Raw genomic sequence first — 18,384 nt, forward strand, 5'->3', positions numbered from 1 at the left:
GAAAACATGACCTGTTGGGGCGCCTTGAGGACTGTAGTTGAGAAACACTGCTCTAGGCTACCCACTAAACACAAATCTCTTGCAATCCTTCTTTACATTCCTTCAAGGAACAAGACTTCACGTATGATGTACTGAACAAGCTGCAACTTACACTTGTTTATGTTACTCATTATCTAAAAATGTCTCACTTCAACCTTTCAACCTATTCATGTGATGGGTTCATAATATGCTATCCTATTATGACAAGGACCACTTCATTACAATGGTAAAGAATCCCTGTTATTTTAACTGCTACATACCCATACCCATACCATACTGTACTTTTAACTGCTACATACCCATAACATACTGTACTTAAAGTTGAAAATTCTAGCAAAAAAAATAAAATCCCGTATTCCTTTCTATGAAACAAGTAATCACCTTTCCTAATATACTTATTTATTCCTGCCCAGTTCAGAAGTAATTTGTAAGAAGTAAGTAAGAGTAAGTAAGTAAGAAGTAATCCTGACATTCTGCACCACTCCTGTGCGTTTCTGCTCTCAGGCTAAAGACTTTTGGTAATGGGATTACTGAAATAAGCATTGGAATTGAATTACCATAGATGCCAGTGGACTTTTTCATGTTTTCAAGCTTTATAACTGCTTTACCAAAATTTCTGTACTGGAGAATCTCAAATATAAATGAACAATACATTACTTACTACTTGACACGAACAAAACAATGACCAAAATGCAGCCAATTTGGTTAGGAGTTTTTGATATAGCTAACTTTTGAAACAATACTCATTTTCACTTACTGGCTTCAGAGGCAATTGCTGTAAATAATAGGTTATATGCACACACAGTTAGTGTCCATAAGTATTCCAGTAGACAAACTGATGATGTAGAGATGGTGCTTTAGATGTCTCCTTGCAACTGAATTGTTGTGTTATAATTGAATAATTTGTTGGAAAAAACTGACAGATTGTTCTTGATAACTGACCACTAAGGATGAGCCAAACACCCTCCTGTTCAGTTCGCAGCAGAACATGCGAACAGGCAAAAAATTTGGCAGAACACACAAACACCATTAGTCTATGGGACACGAACATGAATAATCAAAAGTGCTAAGTTTAAAGGCTTATATGCAAGTTATTGTCATAAAAAGTGTTTGGGGACCTGGGTCCTGCCCCAGGGGACATGTATCAATGCAAAACATTTTTTTTAACATGGCCGTTTTTTCGGGAGCAGTGATTTGTTTTATACTTAAAGTGAAACAATAAAAATGAAATATTCCTTTAAATATTGCGCCTTGGGGTGTCTATAGTATGCCTGTAAAGTGGTGCATTTGTCCCGTGTTTAGAACAGTACCACAGCAAAATGACATTTCTAAAGGAAAAATTGTTTAATAAAAACTGATCATGGCTGTAATGAATTGTCGGGTCTCGGCAATATAGGTAAAACTCATTGAAAAAAAGAGCATAGGATTCCCCCCCCCCCAGTCCATTACCGGGCCCTTTGGCTTGGCCCTTTTTATTTTTTTATTTTTTAGTAAAGCACTTGTCCCAAGCTGTCTCTTGTCTTTTTTACCATTTTGACACTTTTTTTGTGAAATGGTAGGGTTACTTGTACCCCGGTACCAATTCACACAGGGGGGAGGCCAGGATATGGGGGTCCCCTTGTTAAAGGGGGCTTCCGGATTCCGATAAGCCCCCCGGAAGACCCCCACAACCACCCAGCAAGGGTTGTGGGGATGAGGCCCTTGTACCCATCAACATGGGGACAAGGTGCTTTGGGGGGCTACCCCAAAGTACCCTCCCCATGTTGAGGGCATGTGGCCTGGTAAGGTTCAGGGGGGGGGCGCACAGTTCTGGAGGGGGGTGTTTTATGCTGGTGGCATTAGATAGACAGAAAGAAAGAAGCTCCAACAATTGCTCAGTGAAAATGGAATCAACAGATGTCTTAAATACCATATACAGCTGTAAGCAAGAGAAATCTGGAGCTGGTCTAAAAATGTAGTGTATTGAAAATACAGTAAAACCTTGGATTGTGAGCATAATTGGTTCCAGAAACATGCTTGTAATCCAAAGTACTCGTATATCAAAGCGAATTTCCCCATAAGAAATAATGGAAACTCAGATGATTCGTTAAACAACCATTTATTCATAAGTCCTTCAGTTTATAGTCCACATAAAAAGATTATAGCAATGTGACCAGGTTGTGTAACAATAAAATGTCAATGGAAGCCTCCACAAGGGGATTAGAAGCAAAATCCAGCAGGAGCTACAGAGTATAAAAGGTTAGAGAGGCGCCTCTAAGTGTAACAATGTGGTTACATTTAATGAAGATACAACATTTAGCAACTCACATGGTTGATGATTAAAAGAGGCACATCTAAGTATGCAGGCATCCGGGGTAAAGCTGTCCACATAGACCATCCTCCGCACCGCTGTTTCTCACCGCTGTCAGTCTGCAATCGTGACCAGGAAGACTACCCTGCAGTAGAGTGATCTGAAAGCGAGGCTTGAAGGGCTCAGGGAGCGCTGGGTGGAAGGGATGACATTGATGGCTGTGCGGAGGACAGTCTATGGACAGCTTTACCCCGGATGCCGGCATACTTAGATGTGCCTGTTTTAAACAACCATGTGAGTTGCTAAATGTTATACCTTCATTAAATGTGACAACATTGCTACACTTTTAGGGGCCTTTTTTCTCTTGTATACTCAGTTGTGACTTGACGCTACTTGTATATCAAGACATCACTTGTTTATCAAGTCAAAATTTATAAAAAAAAAAATAGCTTGTCTTGCAAAACACTCTCAAACCAAGTTACTCTCAGTCCAAGGTTTTACTGTATACTTATTTTTACAGAAAACTTGGCAAAACCCAATTATGTTAATCTATCTGAAACCAGAATATTCATTTATTTATTTTTAATAGCATTGTTAGAAGAACCTCTGTCGGGCATTAAATTTAGTCTCTGTTACTGTTGTTGGGGTGAATCACCTACTCTATTTGTTCTGTTGACCATTTTACAGTTTTCACCAAAACGGAGTAAGGCGATAAACCTCCAATGTAGATACCTGTACTGGTGACAACTGGCTAAGTGGAGATTTCCACTCATTTCCTGTTAGGTTTCTGGTACAGACATGAAAAGAAATCTTGCCAAAAATGAAAAGAAATCTTGCCAAAGGTAAAACAGCCAGTAAAATGGTGAGCATATGGATAAGAAACTGGTGATTGTACTTCACAAAATTGCTTACATTAGATCATAAAGTGGGAGTAAACTCCCATGTATGATTTTTACCTATAGGTAAACCTACAATAAGGCTTACCTATAGGTGCACCAAATATCGCCTAAAACGTGCACCATTTAGGAGATATTTACTTTAGATGCAGCCGGTGATGTCACTGGCGTATACGCTCTGAAGGAACGGCATACCCGTGACATTCCTTCAGAGCCGCGCTGTAAACTTGTGGTAAGCATGCGTGGGAGTGACGTCATTGCTGACTCGGCCATGCATATTGCCAAAGCCCGCAAACCCAGAAAGAAGACCTGGTGAAGATGGAAGATCCTTCAGCAGTGACAGCGCATTTCACTGTGGACGGGCAGCTCATACAGACACAATCACGTACCTGTACGTCAAACGTGTCTACCGGGTTCAGGGTGTGCACTCCCCCCCCGCAAACTTTTGTCAACAGGTTTCAGCCAATGATTCATGTGCGTTGACACACAGGGCTCTGTACACAAGGAACGGTCTGTGTGTTTCTTCTCTCTGCACAGCAGGGAGAAGGCACAAACAGATATTTAATAAAAAGCAGCACAAATTACACACGTTTACACTTGTTAGGCATACACTTAACCTCTTGATTACCCCGAGATGTTAACCCTTTCCCGGCCAGTGTCATTAGTACTGTGAAAATTGTATAGTATTATCACTGATCACTGTATTAGTGTCACTGGTGATGTCAGTATCAGTTAGTCAGTTAGTTTACCTCCCAGCCAGTGTCAGTTTGTGTCAAATTTCTCACCACACTATCACAGTCCCACAATAAATATATGGCACGCAATCATATGGCAACCTTAGGGGGTCTCCTCTCCGGCACATAGAGTAATGTCTTATTCTCATAATTACCTCTGAAGAATGAACTTCACATCACAGAACAAACAGACCTATCTCTGGGCCAATTGAAGACAATATTGAAGATTTTCTTCAATCACAGAAAAGAACTTGCTACTTAACTGGGCCAAGCTCCGGGACCAAAATGTGGCCACAGGTTTGCTTTAAACCTAAAGTGGTATTAAACCTGAAACCAAAAATATAATATACTGCAGCTTGCCAATCATTAGATGTGGTGGCTGCATTTGTTCACTTTTTTAGGCTTTTTTCCCTTTGTTTTTACCAAGCGATCTGGCCAGTAACCATATGGTTGAACTAGATGGACTTTTTTCTTTTTTCAACCTGTATGTAACACACCTCCTGTATTAAAGTACCTACACTCTGGATGAAGGAGCACAGAGACAATTTTGGACAGCAGCCTTCTTAATCTGGGGAGGGTAGAGTTAGATAAGCTAACTAATTAAAGCAAACAGGTTTTTTTTTTTTTTTGCTCTTGGGATAAAGATTTATATAAATATTTAAAAGCTGACCATTGTAAACATCCCTGTCCGTGTTAAAATGGTTTATCTCAACCTTCTAACTGCTACATCTGCAAGACAGTTTGTTCTGATGAAAAACAACAGACCTACTGTCTGGATCACAAGGTGATAATAAAAGAAAGAAAAAACAAAACAATGCAGCCACAATATTTAACAGTTAGTAAGCTGTAATATAACAAATGTTTTACTTTTGGGTTTAATATAGCTTTAACTATCAATTTCAGTCAGCAAACCAGTGAACACTGCACTAGTTTTAGGTCATGAAGTTAACTCTGTTTAATTTGAGTTTTAATCCACTGCAGTCACAGCAACTGATCGGGGCTAGTGTTAGGGGCAGGAGCACATTTATAGAGCAATGAACATGACTTTCAATAAACATTCACTGACTGTGAATTAGGCGCAATTATTTAAAACACATGCAGCTGGAACATTCACCCAAGTTGAATGTTTGGCAAAGTTCGGACTTTTTGCTTTATAAATACGCCTTTTAGAGATTACAGTCTGTTTTAATTTGGGACAAGCCTCCTTACCTTCTTGCTGAGATGGATTATCATAGTGGATTTCCATTAAGACATATGTTGGGTCCTCAGGCATCCCAATTGACAAGCCAACATTAGGTGGATATGTGAATCCCTGCAACAGTTTTAATACACAAGGACAAAAATAATAAGCAAAAACACAAAACTACAGCAAGCTAAAAGTGTACAACAGGCTGGTAAATGGTTAAATGAGTGAATGAATTTGTAAGGAAAATGAAAGGAATATTGCATGTAATCATACTCTATATTCACAGAAAAATATAAATAAATGTGATCCACATCTTGTGCTGAAAAGATCATTGTGTGTTTTGAAGAATTATAGCATTATAGTCCGTTATCTGATTTGTCATATATCTGGTACACTTGTAGTAAAGTGATGGTCAGAAAATAAAAGCTTACCTCTCCTCCAATAGCCCAAGCATATAGTACTGTCTCACATGTAAGAAATACATCAGGCATATTGGGGTGGTAGCATTCATGCCCATATTCAAGGACACTGTCATTTGCATCTCTTTCGCATTCGTACAGTAGTATGTGATGTACCAAACTCTCGTGACCCTTTTGTATTAGTGGTTCAACCTAGAAAACAGGTGTCAAAAAAGATTACGTATCTCATAAAGCTCGCTGAAACACCATACGACAAAGAGGAGAACGTGTACATGCGTTAACCACTTCAGCCCCAGAAGGATTTACCCACTTCCTGACCAGGCCATTTTTTGCGATATGGCATTGTGTCGGTATAACTGACTATTGCGCGGTCGTGCGACATTGTACCCAAACAAAAGTGATGTCCTTTTTTTCCACACAAATACAGCTTTCTTTGGTGGTGTTTGATCACCTCTACGGTTGTTATTTTTTGCACTATAAACAAAAGAAGACCGACAATTTTGGAAAAAAAAAAACAATACTTTTTATTTTCTGATATAAAATACACCCAATAAAATAAAAAATCTAATTTCTTCATCAGTTTAGGCCAATTTGTATTCTGCTACATATTTTTGGTAAAAAAAAAAAACAATAACCGTATATTGATTGGTTTGCACAAAAGTTATAGCTTCTACAAAATAGGGGATAGATTAATGGCATTTTTATTTAATAATATAATTGTTTTTACTAGTAACGGCGGTGATCTGCAATTTTTAGCAGGACTGCGACATTGTGGTGGACAGATCGCACACCTAACTGACATTTTTTACACTTTTTGGGGAACCAGTGACATTTTTACAGTGATCAGTGCTAAAAATATGCACTGTACTAATGGCACTGGCAGGGAAGGGGTTAACATAAGGGGCAATCAAGGGGTTAAATGTGTTCTCTCACTGTGTGTTCTAACTGTCTGGGGGGATGGGCTGACTGGAGCAACACACAGATCTGTCTTCCTTTATAGCAGAAAGACAGGATCTGTGTGGTCCCCTGTCAGAATGGATATCTGCCTTGTTTACAATGGCAGATCACCATTCTGTCACAACGGGGAACAATCACAGGTGGTCGGCAGACATCGAGTCCGCCGGACCCGCAGATTGGCTTCCCCGCTGGCCAATGGGTGCTCGTGCGCGCAGAAAAATCGCTGTGTACGTGCTTGACGCACACCTATGGCGTTTTCGCAGTCGAGCCTACCTGCCGCAGTATAACTGTGGCGGCTGGTTGGCAAGCGGTTAAGAGGTTTTCTTTGACCAGCAACAATATTTACACAAAGATTTTTCATATTTAGATTTGATCTTCTGTAGTGTTATTAATGTGGTTGCTGGTATAAATTAATTTTTGGCACATTCATGTGAATTGAAAATCTGAGCCAAAAATTAAAAAACAGAGAGGCTAAGAATTAAGCAAAGACCTTGCTTTTTAGGTGTCTCTAGGAAATATGACTTTATGTCAAATGTGTGCACTGAGATTGTACTTTACCCCCCTCCCTGACCAGGCCATTTTTGTGATACAGCATTGCGTTACTTCAACTGACAATTGCGCAGGCGTGCGACACTATACCGAAAATGTATGTCCATTTTTCCCACAAATAGAGCTTTCTTTTGGTGGTATTTGATTACCCCTGCGGATTTATTTTGCGCCCTATTTGCAAAAAATGTTGAAAAAAAAAACAATATTTTTTACTTTTTGCTATAAAACAAACCCCAAAAAAACGTGTAAAAAATCTAACCTCTTTATCAATTTGGGCCAACATGTATTCTGCTACATATTTTTGGTAAAAAAAAATCCCAATACGTGTATATTGATTGGTTTGTGCAAAAGTTACAACGTCTACAAACTATATATAATGTTAAATGTGTTCCCTGGGAGTGCTTTCTAATTGTGGGGGGAGGGGGGCTTTGACTGGGGAAATGTAAAGATTTGTGTTCCTGCTTGGCATGAACACAGGATCAGCAGATTCCCCTCCACAGAACGGCAATCTGTGCCCCAGACCCGGAAGTGTCAGATCACGTACCAGGTACGTGATCTGGCGCAGATCGGCCATCCTGCCACAGTAAATCTACGGTGGACAGTCACTAAGCGGTTAATAAGCACCAATAATTAAACAATACTAAATTATCACTCTTCCCTCCCCAACACAACTGTAAAGCGCCAGGGTCTGCCAAATTTGTTATTAATTGAAAAGATTGCTTAGGTAGGACTTCACATCACATAATGTATGGATGTTCAAGTGCATGTTTGCGTAAAATAAAACAAAGTGTGATATATCTCTGCAGTACATGCACATTATGTTTTACCTCTTTTAAAAACACTGCAATTACAGAAAAATACATGTTGACCCTGCCAGAAATTCAGTGATCTTCTAACGTCCTGTGCACTCTGTCCCTGCTGCAATGACACTCCAAGCAGTGTTAACAACTCTGCCCAGTTTTTTTCCACTGCACTACAAAACATTTCACCGGTGTGTTAAGGAAAGGTTGAGAGTGGGAAGAGGTCTTATGTGCAGCAGAAAGTGGTCTGGTAGTCGTATGCTGGTAAGTGGACTGGCTCACCACAAGCTCTCTGTTTGTTGCTGATTTTTATAATAAATATAGTTTATATTGAACTTTTATCATCATTATTATTACTGGGCTCATATTTAATAGATTTTTTTTATTTATGGTGGCTTACAGCCAGTAATGAGGGCACTTTTATATTGACTTTGGTATTCTTAGTCTGTTAAGTATGAGTAGTTAATTCCTGCCCTTAAAAGGCAAGTGGTATTCTGAGTTATTGTATTTTCCATGTAACTGCTGTTATCGTGGTCATTTTTTGTGAAATGGTGAGTATATGTGTTTATATACTGTATGTTATCAAGTCAAGAAAGGTTGTTTAGGCACTCTGCACAGATGAAGTCCCTTTTTGGGCAGCAGCTGACTTTTGAGGCTTTAAGACATTCATCAGTTTACTGAATGAATCTGGACATACACGGAAAGGTTTTAAAACAGATTCCTCCATCCAAGCTATTTAGCACACATGAACGTATCTGTAGTGCCTGCTATTGCATTCTGAGAGCAGGCACTTGGCACTGCATTTAGTCCCCAGATAACATGAATGGTTGGGGCATATACCTGTTAAATTTTGCCATCACTGAGGATGACCACATTTGTTATATATTGGGCTACCCGCTATCAGGTAGAAGAAGTCAGTACCAAATTAGCTCATGCGTGCATAGTTTAACAATAAACCAATCTCACAGTATATACATGCAGGAATCAAAATCATAAATAACAAAAATGTATAGGCACCATAGCTGCTACAAACCTATGCCCTCTTTGTGAACTGTGCATATTTATCCATAGACCACTTTTGGAAAGCAATTGAACACTGCCAAGCCTAAGATCTAAATCCTTTAAAGCTTGTGCTTAGAACAACATCAATTGCCGAAAACAGATATATCTTTGTTTGAAATCTATTGATGTCTTTCCTCTAAGCCTTCCAAATGTCTTCCAGTCAACTGATGTTCTAACAAAGAAATTCATGACAAAGTATGACATTTTTTAAACATAATATTAACCCTTTTGCTGTATGCAAATAGTATTCAACATTAGGACGTATTATGATTACAGTCATATAAAAGCTTATTGTAATTTTACAACATTTCTCTGTATTTAAGACTCTTTCTTAAAATGTCAGTCTCAGTCAAAATATTCACTAGATTAGGAAACAGCTACTTAACATTTCGCATGTTTTGCAAATATTTGAGTCACATGTGTTGATTTTAAAATATGGATTTTCTGTTTTTCTTTCATTCTGTCTTTCATGTCAGCCCCATTAAATTATTTTCAAGGAAAATGGTGAAATACATACATTGTTAACACATGTATTGTGTAGCAATGCCATGCTTTATTTGCTAAATTATCTGTAACAAATGCACAGACTTAAACTTAAATACAGCATGGTTAACCTCATAACCAGTTCGAACAGATCATATATTTTAGAAAAAGAATTTAATTAATTGAAACATTTCTCCACAAGAAAGATAAGACATAGGGGGGATTTACTAAAACTGGTGCACACGGAATCCAGTGCAGCTCTGGATATTTTAACTAATCAACTTCTAACTTGAGCTTGCTCAATTAAGCTTTGTCAATAAAACCTAGAAGCTGATCAGTTACCAGAGGCATCGTTAGGGGGTGGCTATTGGGGCTATAGCCCTGAATCTGGGGCCCGTAGCCCCGAGTCTCTTGCCCCAGGGGGTCCCTGCCTAACCAGTGGGCCGTGGCCTCTCTGCAGCCTGGCCGCGCATGTGGCGGGCGGGCTGCATGAGAGAGCCAAGCAAGCCGATGATAGAAGCGAGCAGGCAGACGAGCAGAGATTACATCATCTCTCTCCGCCCGCCCCCCCCCCCCCCTGCATCACCGCTCTCCTACTCTTACTCGCAACCGACGTGTCCCATCTGGTCTAGCTGTTAGCGGAGCTTTCCTCAGTCTCCCGGCAACCCCTGTGTCCTGTGACAGCTGCTTGTGATCCTCCCCTCATGGTTTCTTCAGTCCATTCTTCAGTGGAGCCCTTCATGGATAAACAGGATATGGTGGCTCCTGACGTTGACCTGGTGACTGCTAACAGGTATCTCACACACACTCAGATTCCCCTGGCATCCCTGGTGTGTGCAGTCTGGCTCTCTGTCTCAGTGGCCGGGAGACCTGCTGAACCATCCATCTGGGGATCCTAAGTTCTGTACACATATAAGAGCAACCTAAATATGATATTGGACTATCTATCATTGTTTTTAATAAAGTGAATTATCTTCTTCTTCTTTTTTTTTTTTTTTATATATATTTTTTTATTTATTCGAACTTTGGCTACCTTGCTCTTTCTGCTTGCAGTTCCTGTAAAAGCTCAGTATATGATGTGGACTCTTTGGGACACACTGGGTTGACTGCTTGTTGTGACAAATACCTTTTTGTACACATGAGTTTGCGAACTGTAACATTTCAGTGGTGTTTTTCATGGACCTTCAATTTAGATTGATTTAATTTGATTCAATCTGATTTAATTTTATATATTTATTTATTTATCTAATTAATTGTCATCGATTCAATTCAATTGATTTATTTATGTATTTTTTTGTTTTTTTTTTTATAATAAATAAAATATTTTTAATTATTTTGAAATTTATTTACATTTTTTTCTCCTTTTTCGTTTGTGAAAGTTTTTTGCTGGCTGAGAAGTAACTTTAACTGTAATTTTGTTAGCAGCAGGCCTGCCATGATCTCCAAATTGTAACCGCCATGGCTCTGCCTATACCCACCGCCCAGCTGTGAGTCATTTAATATTACAATGTAACAATAGAAATAATGCACTACAATCACTCTGACACCATAACAACCATGGTGCCGTGATGATTGAAGCGCCCCCCCGCCCGGCCAGCAAAAAGGTTGGTGACAGCTGTTTTGGGCTCCAGCCCCAGATCTTTTGTAGACCTAGCAATGCCCCTGTCGGTTACTATGCACAGCTGCACCAGATTTTGTGTGCACCAGTTTTAGTAAATCTTCCCCATAGAGTCAGATTGGCTGCTAATGCATTTAATGTACCCCTATACTTAGTAATACAAGTTTGGCTGTCAAGCAGGGATTCATTAGCACAGTTAATGTGACAAAGAATTTAAATAAAAATATCTGTAGCATGAGTATGAAGAAGAGGGGCACCACTGCCCATATGACAGTGCCTAGGTACCTGCCCTTTTTTTAGCCTCATATGTGCCTGTTGGGACTTTGATATCATTAGAGGCATATCCCACCTTCCCGTGTCACTGATTATCGGTGTTATGTACAGATACCAGCCAAGTGATCTGACAAACAGTAATGTGCAACTTATAGAATGTAGATATAGATTTATAGATATATACAGTAGCTCAGAAAAGTGAGTACACCCCTCACATTTATGTAAATATTTTATTATATCTTTTCACGTGACAACACTGAAGAAATGACACTTTGCTACAATGTAAAGTAGTGAGTGTACAGCTTGTATAACAGTGTAAATTTGCTGTCCCCTCAAAATAGCTCAACACACAGCTATTAATGTCTAAACCGCTGGCAACAAAACTGAGTACACCCCTAAGTGAAAATGTCCAAATTGAGCCCAATTTGTTATTTTTCCTCCCCAGTGTCATGTGACTTGTTAGTGTTACAAGGTCTCAGGTGTGAATGGGGAGCATGTGTGTTAAATTTGGTGTTATCGCTCCCACTCTCTCATACTGGTCACTGGAAGTTCAGCACGGCACATCATGGCAAAGAACTCTCTGAGGATCTGAAAAAAAAATTGTTGCTCTACAGAAAGATGGCCTAGGCTATAAGAAGAATGCCAAGACCCTGAAACTGAGCTGCAGCATGGTGGCCAAGACCATAAGGCGGTATAACAGGACAGGTTCCACTCAGAACAGGCCTCGCCATTGTCAACCAAAGAAGTTGGGTGCACGTGCTCAGCATCATATCCAGGGGTTGTCTTTGGGAAATAGAACATGAGTGCTACCAGTATTGCTGCAGAGGTTGAAGGGGTGGGGGGTCAGCCTGTCAGTGCTCAGACCGTACGCCGCACACTGCATCAAATTAGTCTGCATGGCTGTCATCCCAGAAGGAAGACTCTTCTAAAGATGAAGCACAAGAAAGCCCACAGATTGCTGAAGACAAATAGACTAAGGACATGGATTACTGGAACCATGTCCTGTGGTCTGATGAGAACAAGATAAACTTATTTGGTTCAGATGATGTCAAGCGTGTGTGGCGGCAACAAGGTGAGGAGTACAAAGACAAGTTTGTCTTGACTACAGTCAAGCATGGTGGTGGAAGTATCATGGTCTGGGGCTGCATGAGTGCTGCTGGCACTGGAGAGCTACAGTTCATTGAGGGAACCATGAATGCCAACATGTACTGTGACATACGGAAGCAGAGCATGATCCCCTCCCTTCGGAGACTGGGCCGCAGGGTAGTATTCCAACATGATAATGACCCCAAACACGCATCCAAGATGACCACTACCTGCTAAAGAAGCTGAGGGTAAAGGTGATGGACTGGCAAAGCATGTCTCCAGACCTAAACCCTACGGAAGGTGGAGGAATGCAAAAGTCTCTAACATCCACCAGCTTCATGATATCGTCATGGAGGAGTGGAAGAGGACTCTAGTGGCAATCTGTGAAGCTCTGGTGAACTCCATGCCCAAGAGGGTTAAGTCAGTGCTGGAAAATAATGGCGGTCACACAAAATATTGACACTTTGGGCCCAATTTGGACATTTTCACTTAGGAGTGTACTCACTTTTGTTGCCAGTGGTTTAGACATTATTGGCTGTGTGTTGAGTTATTTTGAGGGGACAGCAAATTTACACTGTTATACAAGCTGTACACTCACTACTTTACTGTCAGAGAAATGCCAGAAACCTGATTTGCCGTTATCGGCATTTTCCTGCATGCATGTGTGGTAGAATAGCGCTTTGGGGGAAGCGGGCGCATGCGTGGTGGAGCGCGCATAGCGTGAATCCCTCTGCTGGCCTATAAAAGGCTGCTCATCTCCATGCTAAATTGCTGTATTGTCTTTCAGCTTCCTGTGTTCCTGGTTCTGCATCCTGTTATCAAGTGTTTACCTGTTGTGACCCGGATTGACCCTGACCTGCTCTGTTCTCTCTCCTATACTTTGATCTTGGCTTGCTTTAGGAACTCTGCCTACCCTGCCTGCTCCCTGCATTTTACCCTGGCTTGTATTAACCCCTTCCCGCCGACCATACGCAGATATGTGTAGTCGGCTTTCCGGGGTTATACTGCAGGCATCATCCCAGTACCGTTGTTTACAGCGGGCGATCGGCTACCCGTGTATAACAACCGATGCGGCTAAAAGCTGCTCAGTTGTTATACCGGAGGAGCGGGAGGGGACATCCCCCCTCCCGCCGCCTCCCGCCGCTGTTACCGGGCCTCCCGTGTGATCGGGAGGCCCGGTGTCCAATCGGGAACCTTCGGCAGCTGGGGGCGGGCTGGAACGAAGCTGTGAGCTGCTTCGTTCCAGCCTTCTTGTTGTAAACGCGGAAGCGACGTCATGACGTCACTTCCCGTTTACTCGGCTGCCAATGGCGCCGAATTTAAAAAAGTAACAGTATTCAGAATCGCCATTTTCGGCGATCTGAATACTTTGAAGTGTAAAGGAGGGATCCCTCCATAAAGAGTACCTGTCACCACCTATTACTGTCACAAGGGATGTTTACATTCCTTGTGACAGCAATAAAAGTAAAAAAAAAAAATTTTTTTGGAAACACAATTTATAAAGTAAAAAAATAAATAAAATAAATAAATAAATAATAAAAAAAAAATTTAAAGTGCCCCTGTCCCCGCGAGCTCGCGCAGCGAAGAAAACGCATACGGAAGTCGCGCCCGCATATGTAAACGGTGTTCAAACCACACATGTGAGGTATCGCCGCGATCGTCAGAGCGAGAGCAATAATTCTAGCCCTAGACCTCCTCTGTAGCTCAAACCTGGTAACCGTAAAAATTTTTTAAAGCGTCGCCTATGGAAATTCATAGGTACCGTAGTTTGTCGCCATTCCACGAGTGTGTGCAATTATAAAGGGTGACATGTTTGGTATCTATTTACTCGGCGTAACATCATCTTTCACATTATACAAAAAATTGGGGTAACTTTACTGTTTGGATTTTTTAAAATTCATGAAAGTGTCCCTTTTCCAAAAATTTGTGTTTAAAATACCGCTGCACAAATACCGTGTGATAAAAAATATTGCAACAATCGCCATTTTATTCTCTAGATTCTCTGCTAAAAAATATATATAATGTTTGAGAACTCTAAGTAATTTTCTAGCAAAAAATATGGATTTTAACTTGTAAACACCAAATTTCAAAAATAGGCTTAGTCATGAAGGACTTTCCACTGCCTCATCTGCCTGATCACATGTGCATGACCTCAACTATTAATATGGATTTGCTTCTGCCTCACTTACCTGATTACCTCTGCTTGACCCTGGCTCTCTCCACGGACTCCTCTACAGAAATCATCTGCTTGACCACCTGGGTTAGAGCCTCAGCCGGGCTTCTTGTTCAAACTTGTTTTAAGCCTAAACATCGCACAGAGTTACAGCTCTCTCAGGACTTATCTCCTTCAAGTGGTTTCCCAGTGATCATCACTCAAGTACTGCTAAAACCTTGTGGTGACTCGTGCTTCTTTGTGCCTTATACCCACTGTACTGCCTCCAGGGATATAGTGCGCTTAGCCGCAAAGGGACCCACTCTCAGCAACTCGTCCTCTGAAACGTATGTGACATTTACATTGTCACAAAGTGTCATTTCTTCAGTGTTGTCAAGAAAAGATATTATAAAATATTTACAAAAAATGTGAAGGGTGTACTCACTTTTGTGAGATACTGTATATAGATATATTGAATAATAACTGGTAATAAAAGACCCAGTACAAGTCAGTCTAATGCAAACAGGTACTTGCAGTTTCCTGGGGGTAACGCCTCGTTCACAAGGTGTCTGGCTGTAACTGATAGCCCAGGTAGTTGATCCACAGATGGCAGGCAAAAGGGGGTCTCTGGTCTGGAAGTCCAGATAGTGGCAGTCTCATCAGCTGAACATACAGGGCCACCTTACTAGAAAGGCACTATTCTGAGGCCAATTAGCACAGTGCCCACCACAGTAACTGTGTGCCATTGGGCTCTCATTTGGTGGCCTGCAAAACAAGAACATTAAAGAAGAACCCCCTACCTGGTGTCAGCTAGCATGCTCAGACATGTACTGTTAGGTTTAGTCTCTCTGAGCACCCAAGGAAGGGAAACAGTGGAATTAAAATCCCCTGGCGATGTTCAAAATGAATGTGGATTGTGGGGTCCCAGGGGATTATGGGAGCCCACTGGACCATGGCAAGAGGAATTAAAGAAGCCTATACCTACTGCTGGACAAGATGGGTAAAGATGGATTCCCCTACTCTGGATTATATTGATGATGTCATCAGGAGTCTAGGAACAGAAAGAGCTGTCTGGTGATAGCTTGAAGCTCCACTCATATGGTAGCTGCCTAGTGATAGGTTGCACCTCCACTAATATGGTAGCTGCCTTGCATCCACACAGCACTGAATAATGCTATCTCACACATTGTATGAAGAAAAAGTTTCCCTGAGTCTAGGTCTAAGTTTGCTTTAACAAGAAGCCTCTGTATGTGGCAGTCTATCTAAAACAAGAGTCTCTAACATGACTGCATCTCTGTAAACACTAAAGCACTCCCTTATAATTATGGACCATTCTCTGAAGTCAAAACTAACTATTGTGGACCAGGTGCATGCACCAAAGTTTACACTAAGCTCTAGTATTTTGTAAGCAGCAGATAATTCATACACCTATGTAAAAATTACTGTACATTTCCATGAAGGCAGACTGTACAGTACAACCAAGCTTCAAATGAACAGGGGCTCCTCATCTCTTGGAAATCCTATGAACATCTGATGAGATCCAGTAGGACTCCCACGTTTAACTGCAGGTGGCAATGGGACAAAAATCTCAGATTCTTTTGACAACAGTGGGCTTTTATTTTTTTTTAACATTCTGACAGGAAGAAGTACTAAACACCTTTAACCAAAGGTGTAGGAAGTTAACTTACCTTTTCTGGCATCCTAAATAATAAGTGCTACATTTTTAACAGTGCCCATAGTTTTAATTATACTTTGTTATGACTTTCCTTCTTTAAAGCCTATGTACACTGTACATATATTTATGTTCATAGCAGACATTTGCTTGCCCTTCTGTGTAATCTAGATACACACATGCATGTGAACATTGTAAAGAGCTACCTCAATGTGATTTACTCCTGCATACTAGGCACTCAAAGTTGACATCTTGAATATCCTCATTCTGTTTTTTTTTTTTTGTTTTTTAATAGCTGGTACCTCACTCAGTTGATAAAATTAAAAAAATGCCTATAGTGTTAAACACTCCAGTTTTGATTCAAACAAATGTAGTTCATCACCTGTATACACTACTTGCTAATGACACAAAATTATGAAGTTAAATAGAAACCATGTAACATGTAGAAGTTACAAGAAAAACTAGATGCAATGGGAATGAATTACTAAAGGAGTAGAGGTTGTTCACTTTGCTAAGTGAATGTTTACTTAGCTTAAAGTATATTTCCACCTTTGCAATCAAATTTGAGGAAAACCCCTACTATGTGTTTGTTATGTGTTCCCATTCACACAACATGCCTATTTTTTTTAAAATATGGCTTACCTGTGTCATGGCTGACTGCAAGGTTTTTGAACAATGTTAGAGCGAGCCTGTCCTAAGTCTGTCCTCTTACATTCCAAGAAGCCCAGCCTCTACACATTTAACCCTTTGTTAGAACAAACGGTGTACAAACAAGTTACAATTGATAGTGAGGGGCTGCCTGCACAGTACAAATGGGATTATTTATGGCAAACACAGCTGCCCAGCCCCTCATAAACAAGAACTACTTAGGATTTGTCCTTGCTGGAGGGTCCAGAATAAAGCATCTAAATGTTAAATTGCAATTTTTTTAAATATAATCTAGTCAATTGTCTATCTGTTGTTAAACTATCTCTTTGGTGAAACACGTAGATACATGACACTTACTTAGGATCATAAGATGTGGAGTTACATAAACTTAAAGCTTTAATGTGATATGTGTTACCTGTTGGTGAAAAAATGGCATTAATTGTTTTATCTTTACTTTTAATTTTTTTAAATATAATCTAGTCAACTGTCTATCTGTTGTTAAACTATCTCTTTGGTGAAACACGTAGATACATGACACTTACTTAGGATCATAAGATGTGGAGTTACATAAACTTAAAGCTTTAATGTGATATGTGTTACCTGTTGGTGAAAAAATGGCATCAATTGTTTTATCTTTACTTTTTATGATGGTTTTATACTTGTAAAAAAATGGTGCTGTTTTTATTGCAGTGTGTGGATTTCCCTGAAAGGCACCACTATCCATGTCTCTCTCTTCTTCTGGTTTTCAGGTTGACAGCAGATAGACAGTTGACGAGGTTGTACTTTTAAGGGATGATTCCCTTAGGGAAAATTATATATGTTATTTGGCATCACCCCGAGTACTAATTGAAAAGCAATTTTTTTTAAGTTCTGCTATGTGAATGGGAACCTGTAAAACATAAAGGTGTTATTCCAATTTGGTTGCAAAAAAAGTGGAAATATATTTTCAGGGGAAGGTACATTCGCTATGAATACCCAATCATTCATGCTTTTGGGGTATACCCCCTTCTCCTAAAGTCCAACCAGTTTACATTAAAGTGTATACTCCATTCAGAAACCAAAACCAAATAGAAGAGTTGTACAAAACGGGGTGGATTTACTAAAACTGGAGAGTGCAAAATCAAACTTCAGTTTCATCAATTAAGCTTTGACAATAAAACCTGGAAGCTGATTGATGTTTGTGCAGAGCTGCACTGGATTTTGCACTCTCCAGCTTTAGTAAATCAACCTCCATGTGTCATCTGTTAACGAGCTGTGTGCTAAAGGTATATCTCTTTCCCATTTTGGAAAGTTGGAAGGTATGTATAAAGTGAGGCCCTGAGTGTACTGTGAAAAGTTATATTCTATCTGGAAATTGATATACTGTAAAACAGCAAAAGTTATAGCTAAAAACTGTTTATCAGTGTAGTGGAATTTCGATAATGGTTTTAGCTGAATCTTCATATAACTATGTGTAGACATTGTCCTTGGATGACTACTATAAAATTTAAATTCAAATGAATAAAGATTTGTTAGTGAAT

At 40.1% G+C, this 18,384-nt stretch overlaps 1 protein-coding gene across 1 annotated transcript in view; it reads right to left on the reverse strand.

The window, feature by feature from the left end:
- The window catches only part of MOXD1 (monooxygenase DBH like 1), a 104,559-nt gene that overhangs the window by 19,555 nt on the left and 66,620 nt on the right, over positions 1–18,384 (reverse strand). Inside the window, exons 5-6 of the mRNA XM_073627293.1 lie at positions 5,577–5,756; positions 5,169–5,271 (exon numbers count right to left, since the gene is read on the reverse strand). Of these exons, the coding sequence (XP_073483394.1) occupies positions 5,169–5,271; positions 5,577–5,756 (283 nt within the window). The remainder of the gene's footprint in view (positions 1–5,168; positions 5,272–5,576; positions 5,757–18,384) is intronic.

The sequence above is a fragment of the Aquarana catesbeiana genome, linkage group LG04 (genome assembly GCF_042186555.1).
Source record: "Aquarana catesbeiana isolate 2022-GZ linkage group LG04, ASM4218655v1, whole genome shotgun sequence".
Lineage (NCBI taxonomy): Eukaryota > Metazoa > Chordata > Amphibia > Anura > Ranidae > Aquarana > Aquarana catesbeiana.